The following is a 10616-nucleotide window of genomic DNA, read 5'->3' as shown; positions in this document are numbered from 1 at the left end:
GTTTACAGCGTACGACTACGACGACGACGACGACGACGACGACAAAGATATACATATTTTGATCCCCGGGACATAAACCACGAGAAATTTCGCACAGATTAAGCGGACCGGCGACGGTGGAATAACACACTATTTATTTAACACGCATATATAATAACGACATTATATATTATAGCCGTCCCCCTCCCACCCATCCCACGACCGGCTCACTCGAACGTTTGCCATTGTTATGGACACATTATAATTATTATTTATTATTATTATTATTATTATTATTATTATATTTTTTTTTTGTATCCAAATAGTTTGGTTGAACATAATGTGACATCATTGGTAATGGTGCTACATGGTATCTTTGCTATTTCTCTAAAATAAAAGTAATTTATTATTATTATTATTATTATTATTATTATATTATTATTATTATGACACCGTCTCCGTCGTCGGCTGCTAAGCCACGGCGTCCCGAGGCTCGGAGTTATGAACGGTCAGCGCATATACACATTATACCGTGGTTCAAAAACAAAAATAATCGTTGTGGTTGTGGGAATTTCGAAATTCTCGATTTCGTCTGTGAACACATTTTCGGTAACTGTATGATGAGAATAAAAGAATTTGTTTTTTTTTTTTTGTACAAATAAATACTACTGCAGTGTTTTGTAAAACACTGTGTTTTAAATTTTAATCCAGCTGCTGTTTTAATGCAAATCAATAATTTCTTGCTTGTAACGACTTTGATTCCTCAAAATAAACGAAATTCGTGGAAATGATGATTAAAAGAATATTAAACTGGTCTTATCGCGATTGTCTTAAAAAAATTTTAGCCGACTGTTTTCATTTTTTAACCACTCTGCAGAGACTCGACTATTGGCAACATTATCAGAACAAGTGGCTGTCAACTGATGTTATTTTTAAAATAAATCTTTAGTCATTAAGCTTGGAGAAATATACTATATACCCAACCACCCATTTATGTTTTGAGAGGGGTTGTTTTTATTTTTGGTGGATAAGCCCCCGGGCTCAACTTCCCCATTGCCGCCACTGTGATCATCACCCCTGCAGATTTCTGCAAATATAATATCGTATGTGTACCTTCTTGAACTGTACATGGACGCTCAAATGAAAACATATTTTCTCTTCTGAAGGCTTATTGTATTTTCGTAGATTACATCGACTTAGTCTGATCGAGGATCGCTGTCATATCAATATTTTTAGTCGCCACAGGTCGAATTTGTTATGAAAATCATTTTTCCTTCGAGTTGAACTCAATAATATTAATGCACTGCACATACCATGATTAAGAAATTTAATTTTAGTTTCCCTGACAGTTTGTAAGTGTCTGCGTTTGCTTTACAAACAGTGAAGGTATATTCATAAAAGGAATAATTGTCTGAATAAATCATGTCCCGGAACGGGTCTAAGCGTCAATGTTATGTCGGTTATATGCCTAACCGTCGTCGGCTGTGTATTATTATTGAATTTCTCATGTTCAACGGCGAAGTAAAATTAAAATAACTTACCTACGTCTTCTTTGTCTGTTTCTGACTTACTGTCTAAGAGCAGTATCTCTTTCCGCAAGCACCCCTCATCGTCATTCCATTATGTGTGCTTATCTCAAGTCTTATCCGAAATTACTGCAGGCCTCTCTCCAACCTCCATACCTGATCGTAGTAATTCACGTATGTTCTAAACTAATGTATTAGTCGATTCACGAGTACAACTTATTACGGTTCTAATTCGCAAACGAATCTTAACAATAATAATCGATAATAATACGGTGCGCCACCTGTACAACCACCGGTTGCGGGCGACTGAACAATTAATGTGAAATCAAAAATATGTGTGAAAAATAATCCAAAGATGACCTCCAAACGGCGTCGCTGACTTCTATGAGTGGCCCACCTATATAATAATTAATAATAGTATTGTAATGTCCAAGTGATGTCTCGTGGTCGACAAAAAAAACCACGAATAGCTGAAAAATAAAATTTGAGGATAGCAAATTATAAAAACACTTTTGTATTTATTTTTTTTATTAACTAGAATCGTTTATTACTGAAACAATGTAAAAAAAAAAGTTCACATGATATTGCTCATTATTATTGCCAAGAGAACATGTTGTGTTGTTATTACTGTTATTACAATACATATTTTTATACTGCCGTACAAAATAACATTATTATACGACGATATTATTATTACCTATCGTACACACTAAATTATGCGATACGATATTACAAACGATTTGTTATTTTATAATTATAGCGATTATTTTTTGTAAACGATACTGCAGCTGTGGCATGCAAATATAATTTAATAATAACAATGTTACTGATAAAGTGATAAACCTACCTAAGCATTTTTTTTTCCAATTTTGTGGTTTCACAATACAATAATTTAATATTATAGTATTAATATGATACGTATACATAGGTACGTTAGATGATTTTATGAGGTAATAGTGTCGTGTCGGTTAAAAACTTTTTAAATCAGAAAAAAATATGTTGATTTTAAACAACTAATACTCCATAATAAATACGCATCGAAACTTGCCAACGAACATTTTTTTTTCTAAACTGTCGGGTCAATTTGATTTTCAAAAGTTGTTCTTTTAAGCTGCTCTGCTACGAAAAATTGTGCACTTAACGCAATGTGCCTTGTAAATACATTTTTTTATTCCGATGCTATACGTGACGGTTATTACAAGTATCGCGATGTATTTATTATTAAAGGCAAAAGCACAGTGGAGAAACGAACAGAAGATACGGTTTTAAATCATTTAACATCATCGATACGGATTATGATATCGAAACAAGCGCCTATGTGTATACGTATCAAATTATATAATGATGGTTTTATTGTTATTATATTTTTTTTCTTAATGACAAGCGATTCAATAATATAGTTACAATTTAAATAAAAAATAAAATACATCGAAACCCTACGATGATAATAAACGACAAGAATAAACACGTAAAAAAAGGGGTAAAAAAAAAAAATACTTAAAACAAACGCGAAACAAGAATGGAAGTATAATATCTTACAATATGTATATCATAATGTCGTAATAATTACAAGCGGCACGCGTGTATCATACACATGATACAATAATTATGGTACGCGCACGCCGATAAATTTCAACACGACTACATGTAAAGGACTAGATGAGTAAAATATGACTAGATGTAAATGACTAGATGTCAAGGACTGGACGAGTAAATGACTAGATGTATAAAGGACGCGCGAGAAATTTTATTCGAATTAGACGAGAACCCCAACTCCTTAAAAGTTTTTAGTATGAGTATTACAAGCGAAAAGGCGATCGCAAACATGATATTATTGACATAATAATAATTTTTAGCGATATCGGAGCTGTAGGCGTAGTGACGATCGAGTGACAATAGTGACAAAATAATTAATATTAACTAGAATAAAGTGGGGCATGCCCTATGGCACCCCCTGCGGCTCTCTCGCGTAATTATTGAGGAACAAGTAAATTGTGAATAATGTTGTGCATGCTGCCACCTCGAGACCCGATTTTACCCGATGTCTCCGGTTGTAGAGGACGTAAATCAGGGAGCCATGATACGTTTATATGTGGTGTCGATTTATGGGCGTACTGCGAAAAACAGATGAATCCACTTCTCAGAACTTTTCGGAATGAATGAAAAACACTTAATGGTTTTGAATTGTATAATAGATACACTGAGAGGGTATTTTTGTTTGTTTATTCGTCAACTGTGACTGTTCCATCAATATAAATTCTATGAAAACGAAAGAAACTTGGACTTATCTGAAGGGGTTTTTCACTACAATTATATTTTTTATTTTATATTATTTTAAATAAAACGAAACTAACAAGCTAATGTGTGCTTGTTGCAACAACTCAAAGATATTTTTTCTCTGTTTAGTTTCGCGGAGGAAGTGCGCTTTCGAAAACGTTGGGCTTGTCTGGTTTTCGCAGAAAGCACTTTAATTATTATTATAATATTATTCATGTTTTCGTAAAATCGAGATTTTTATAGTAATATATATATATATGTAACACTTAACATCACACGACGTTTTCTACATGTAAATAATATATTTTTATATTCTTTACATTTCGTTGCCTATCTCTACCTTTTCGGTTCGCGAAGAAGAGTCATGGAAATCATAAGTTATTCAGCCGGAAGCACTCGGAAGGGTCTGGCGGACGTCACCTCAGCAAAGGTGGTAGCCCCGCGGAAGCTAGAAGTTTTGATGACACGCGTCGGTGATTTCGGAAAGTCTACACTCGGCATAGGGTAGTTCTCCTCCGAGCACCCTTCGTGTAAAATTATACAAATAAATGTGTACTTTCGTTGTACGCGAAATTATTTTGGTCGGACTTGCCCCTGAGATCTACAAAATCTGCGAAAACAACAGTCAAGAAAAAATATTATAATCAACGGATTCCGCACACGACGTAATACTGATCCCTTTGATCGTATTTATTGTGGTTCTTGAAAATATGTTTTATTACCGCTAATTCGAGATTATGATTGATTGGATTTTAATTTACATCGCTTTATCTCGCTTGTCTCGTCGGTGTATCCAAAGCGCTCTGGAGTGGAGAGGGAAGTGTTCGTATTAGTACAATTATTGTAATAAATAATTACAAGTCACGGAATGCGATCGTATAAACATCACTACGACCGCGATCAGCGGCCCTACCGTCACAATAAGGTATAATAATATGTCATACGAATATTACAAATATAATACGACTAATGCGCAACTTAAAAACTAATGTATATAAAAAAAATCGGTAAAAACACGCTACAAAAATGTATGTCAAAAAAATTCTTAAAATATCTACTTAATTATAATAATAATAATAATAATAATAATAATAATAATATTAATGATGACGATGGCGATGCGATAACGCGATTCGTATTACGGCTGGTCATAATACGAAGCGTTTACACACGATACAATAATGTGATAAATATTACAGCTAAAACGGATGAACGTATTTTGTTCTCGTTCACAAATCAGTACGGTATAATATGTCATAAGAATAATAATAATAATAATAGCAATAATCATATTATTATGTCGTTGCGTTATATAAAACTAAACATTTAAAATTTGATTGAGCATTACAAATCGTGGTTATACAAATGGTTTATAATATAGTCTCATAGATCATGTTCCAAAACCCTATCTATTAGTCAAATGTAAAATAATATTAAAATCAATGATTATAATGATGATGATAATGATGATGACGATGATAATATCAACATGTTATTATTGGTTGCATCGCGCAATGTCAAATTGGTTTATACCTAAGACTATAATATTGTGTTTGTATAAATGCGTAATGATTAATATTATTATTACATTACTATATTTAGGTATATACAATATTACAATGATAAACGGTAAAGCAAATACAATGTTTATACAGAATATATATATATATTTATATATTTGTGTATACGCATATGTAAATCGATATATATTAATACGTACAGTACGATAATTATTATTATAATATAAATTAAACTACTGAGAATAAAATACTAAAAAATACGATTCATCTCTCTCTCTCTACATTTTTTTATAATATTATTAAATAACATTATGATAATATTGCCAAAGTTATCATAATAATAATATAATATTTACTTTATATTACTATTATTATAAGTCTCTCTATATACGCCAACGCGTGGCGAGCACACCGTGCCTTACCTATAAAATATTGGAAGCTTCGTGTGTATACTGCTATTGCGCACGTTTATTCCTAAAATACAAAATATAATGATAACGCGGGAACTTAGAATAATACGTAAAATTAAGAATGTCTATAGTGATATACAAAAGTGTTACAATACTGTCGATCGTCACGATGCGGACGGTCGTCGGAAATGATTTTCTGAAATCTCGAGACGAACATTATTGAGATAATTATGGCGTGACGATGTTATATTTTTTTTATTATGGGCAGAAGCGTACGAACTCGGAATCGGAGAGAAATCATCTGCCCCCGAGAGTGAGACGAAAATGTGGTATTACCGCGGGCGACCTAACACGTGTCTTAAGACACTGTCAAAAACATATCATTATCGTTACGACAAGGCAGATAATAAGACACATTGTATCGTTTGTGTTTACACGATTGTGCGTGGACTTGAAAGTTGTAAAAAAGAAAAACCATTAAAAAATGCAATTATTGACGCAATAAAAATGCAAAATATCATGCGTATGAGCTCGGATTGGCGGGAGAAAGTGTAAAAAAGAATGCGAAATATAAAAAAAAGTGGTCGGGTGTTTTTTGTAAAGCTCTTCGTACCACGGACGTCATCGCACAACGTTATACGACCCGGGGCGGCGCCGCGAACGCCATCGACGGAAATTCAATAATTTATTGAACGAAATAGTAACAATAATAATTATGACAATTAAATGATATCGTCTTCGGAAACAATAACTTCGCGGCGGTAGCAGGTTTTCTCGACCTTATTAAAATGATAATACATTATTACATCGGCCGTATTCGATATAAACGAATATTATTTCAGTGCGTGCGATTAACGATCGGATCATTAATTCGGATGAGACGCTGACACTGCACCACGGAGAATAATAACAATTAGTCCGAATCATCGGGGCCAAAGTCGTGAGTTTCGTAAACGTCTTTTTAACGACGTCCCTTGTCGTCTCCGGTCGTACGATTTCACTGAACGCCTTTCATACGCACTAGGTTCGAGATAATGCGTGCTCCCGGGACGACGAATTTTCGAAAATTCATTTTGGGGGTTTAATATAAAAAAATAATATTTTAATTAGAAAAAAAAAAAGTGATCGCGGAAATTCGATTGCTAAGGCCCCGTTATGACAGGGTCGCCCACAATTTTCAGACAATCATTTCGACAGCAGGAAAGGACGGACCTACCTACCAACCTATTATTTACTATAATCTATTCGTACATATTATTGAAAAATAATATGTTTATACTCAGCCTTTGATTAAATTTAAAAATGGTAAAATGTTTATAATTATAATATAATCACTATATAATAATAATACGCTATCGTAAAAGTTTATGAGTAGTACAAATTTTGGTAAACAAATGCGTTTTTTCGAATTTTTTTTCCTGGAAACTTGTGTAAAAATCAAATATTGAAACCGCTTTCGATTCGGTACGAAAATCGTTGACACAGTCAGTTAAAATTTTAAAATCACAGCCTGCTAATGTTTTGTTCAATCCTATTTTGTTGTGTCCATATACGATGTAATGTGTAGCAAAAATGAATATAATATACCCTAATGAAATATTTGTACATAATTTTGGTTGGTTTTTTTTTTTTTTTGGTGAAATATCAATACCCACCGAGTGGTGTACGATGATGATAATGATGGTGGGGTAATAATAATATTACCTATACTCTATAGATGTTTTATCGAAATACAACTACTTACTAAAATATACTATACTTTTACTGCGTGTACGAATACAATTGTTATTTTATAAAACTCTTCAGTTGGATTTCAATTTTCAAGTAGGTGCTACCGAGCGATACTCAACAACATAATATTATTACACCGAACGTTTTTTAAACATTCATCGCGCGTATAATATATATAAATATATAGGCTTGTATAAAAAAGTAAAATGAAAAAAAAACATGATATATTTTTATTACGTATGTTCACCTTGCAATATTTGAGCAAATATTTTCCTGAATATTATACAACAACATTGTTGAAATCATTATATAATACCCGCCCAATAGACAAAATCCAAAAACGGCTAGAAAAGCATAATAATAATAATATTATCAAAAAACTCAATCAATTAAAATCGTATCGTTATTATACTATAATTGTTATAGATCGAGCGCGACCGCTGTCGAACGGACATAAATAATAATATTATCGTACCGATTTAATGATACGACTACAATATTAATATCATAGTCGTCGTGAAACCGTAAAAATTGTCGTAGGAAAAAAAACCGTAATAAACGTACATACCGCGACGAGGTAATCGCTTAATATATTTATATTTATTTATAATCAATATGACGATAAAAAAAAAGTTTCTCTAAAAATATATAAATCAGCCTAACACTGTTTAATGTTTATAACATTAATATTATTGCTCGTTTCAAAACACACTATACCTATGTTATATGTATAACATTATGATCCTATGTGTACCGGTAAATAAATGGCGCGCGCTTAGAGGTACTGCTAGGCACAGGCTGTGATGGTGATGATGATGATGATGATAATAATAATAATAATAATAATAATAATAATAATATTGCGTTGTCTTAATGACTAGGCGATCATACTGCTATCAGCTAAAATGTATAGTTTAAAAAATACGTAAAACCTATCCTTAAATATACCTATATGTCCTTAATTATTATATTATTAGACGTACCGATAATTAAAAACTAAGTACAGTAATAATATCATATCATAGTACCACTATTNTTTTCCTCATTCTTCACGAGGTTGAAAACAAAAAGGGATTCAGGTCGACTGATTCACGCTAATGCGAAATTTAACGATAAATAATACCTACGCACGTGTTGCGCCACCTCCTATCCACCGCCGCTTGAAGCACACAACAGACACAGCACTCGTAATCGGATGATATTTTTCTGATAAAAAAAAAAAAAAAAAAATAAAACAAAAAACCTTTATAATAATTTTTTTTTTTTCAATGTTACTTTGGCGGCGGAGGCGGCTGCATCGTTCGTCGTCGTCGTCGTCGTCGTCGTCGTCATTAGTCCGACAACAATATGACGGAATCGTCGGCGGCTGCAGCGGCGGCGAACCGTATGACCGACGTCCGTCGGGGCGTCTGCTGCTGCGGCGCCGCATGACAACGTTATCCGTCCCGGGTGGCCGTGTCCCGGTCGTCCGACTGCTGCGGCTGCTGCGGCGACGACGGCGACGACGACGGAGACGAGGCGGCGGCCACGGCGGCCGCCGGCGCGCAGCCCGCCTCCAGGTGCTTGTTCAGGTACGACTTGAGCGCGAACGACTTGCGGCACCAGTGGCACGCGAAGTTCTTGTCGCCCGAGTGGGTCATCATGTGCGCGCGCAGGTTGGACCGGTCCGCGAACGCTTTGCCGCACTGCGCGCATGCGTACGGCTTCTCGCCGGTGTGCGACCGCAGGTGGCCCTGCAGCAGCCACGGCCGGCTGAACATCTTGCCGCACACGCCGCACGCGTGCGACAGCTTGTGCGTGAGCAGGTGCATGGCGAGCGCGGGCATGCTGACGTACGCCTTGCCGCAAGCGTTGCACCGCTTGGCCGACTGCGAGTCCAGGCTCCGGTGTGTCTGCTTGTGCCGGGACAGGTTCGACGACGTCGCGTAGTGCTTGCCGCAGTCGGTGCACGTGTAACGGGCTGCAGTGCGTGTGGTGGCGCCAGACATGGAAAAACACGAAAGTCAGTTATTTATTAATAAAAACATGATATATTTTTATTACGTATGTTCACCTTGCAATATTTGAGCAAATATTTTCCTGAATATTATACAACAACATTGTTGAAATCATTATATAATACCNGGGGGTATGGTTGATTTGGAACACGTGTGTGTGTGATTTTGGATTCGTCGATAAAAACACGAGCGGTCGCCCACCCGGGAATTGGTGACACCGTTCGATGCTTGCGTTCAGATCACTTTTCGTGGCTGAAAACAACCACCTCGGCACACTCAGTCATTTGTTATATATTATAATATAAATTAATGTGATTTATGAAAGTTCAGTCACTGCAGGGTGTTGGTATTTCAAAAAGGGACTTGAAAGTCGTAGGTGTGTGTAGTCGGGTGGGCATTACGCATAATTTTCACCGTGACCTCGACTGAAATTGAGATCTTATAAATCGGTTTAATCTTCAAAATGATGGGGGCTTTAATGCTGCTGAGAAAACTGACACCATTTACTAACTTTAAAGTTCACATTTTGGGTGTAGTGAACCAGTTTTTAAGCTTTTGGTTTCAGTCACACAGTTGTGTTGTTAGAATGACCAATATAGTTATATACTAGTGAAATCTCTTTAATAAAGTGAAACTATCGATCGCCCGTGGTATGAGTTGAGATGCATCCAAAAGTAGAACTCATAATTATACATGCCTGAAGATCTGATGCGGTTTTTATGAGGCGTTTTAATTTCAAAACGAATCGTTACAATGGTGTGAAGTGTAAACTTTTGCTGCTTACAATATATATATGCTCATTGCACCGGTGTGAAAACTACCAATTTTTTTCCTCATTCTTCACGAGGTTGAAAACAAAAAGGGATTCAGGTCGACTGATTCACGCTAATGCGAAATTTAACGATAAATAATACCTACGCACGAGTTGCGCTACCTCCTATCCACCGCCGCTTGAAGCACACAACAGACACAGCACTCGTAATCGGATGATATTTTTCTCGCATAAATAATAATGAAAGTAAACATTTTTAAAACCATAGAGAATATTATAATGTATACCACCGGAGAAAATTAATGTGGCGGAAAAGCGAAAAAAGAGTCGCAGGGAAAATTATTAATATAATAATATATTATATCATGCTCGCCACGAGAAATTGAGAGAGGGATAGAGAAAAG

The 10616-nt window shown here is 35.4% G+C and overlaps 1 protein-coding gene across 4 annotated transcripts in view; it reads right to left on the bottom strand.

Annotated features, from left to right (window-relative positions):
* Positions 1-8660: 8660 nt before the first annotated feature.
* The window catches only part of LOC111040924 (zinc finger protein 853-like), a 53332-nt gene continuing 51376 nt past the window's right edge, over positions 8661-10616 (bottom strand). For all 4 annotated transcript variants that reach the window (XM_022325000.1, XM_022324998.1, XM_022324999.1 and 1 more), the window contains one exon: positions 8661-9403. In XM_022325000.1, the coding sequence (XP_022180692.1) occupies positions 8880-9403 (524 nt within the window). In that variant the 3' untranslated portion in view covers positions 8661-8879. The remainder of the gene's footprint in view (positions 9404-10616) is intronic.

This window comes from Myzus persicae, unplaced genomic scaffold (genome assembly GCF_001856785.1).
Source record: "Myzus persicae strain clone G006 unplaced genomic scaffold, MPER_G0061.0, whole genome shotgun sequence".
NCBI lineage: Eukaryota > Metazoa > Arthropoda > Insecta > Hemiptera > Aphididae > Myzus > Myzus persicae.
Note: the sequence above shows the minus strand (reverse complement) of the source record. Positions and strands in the feature narration are given on the sequence as shown.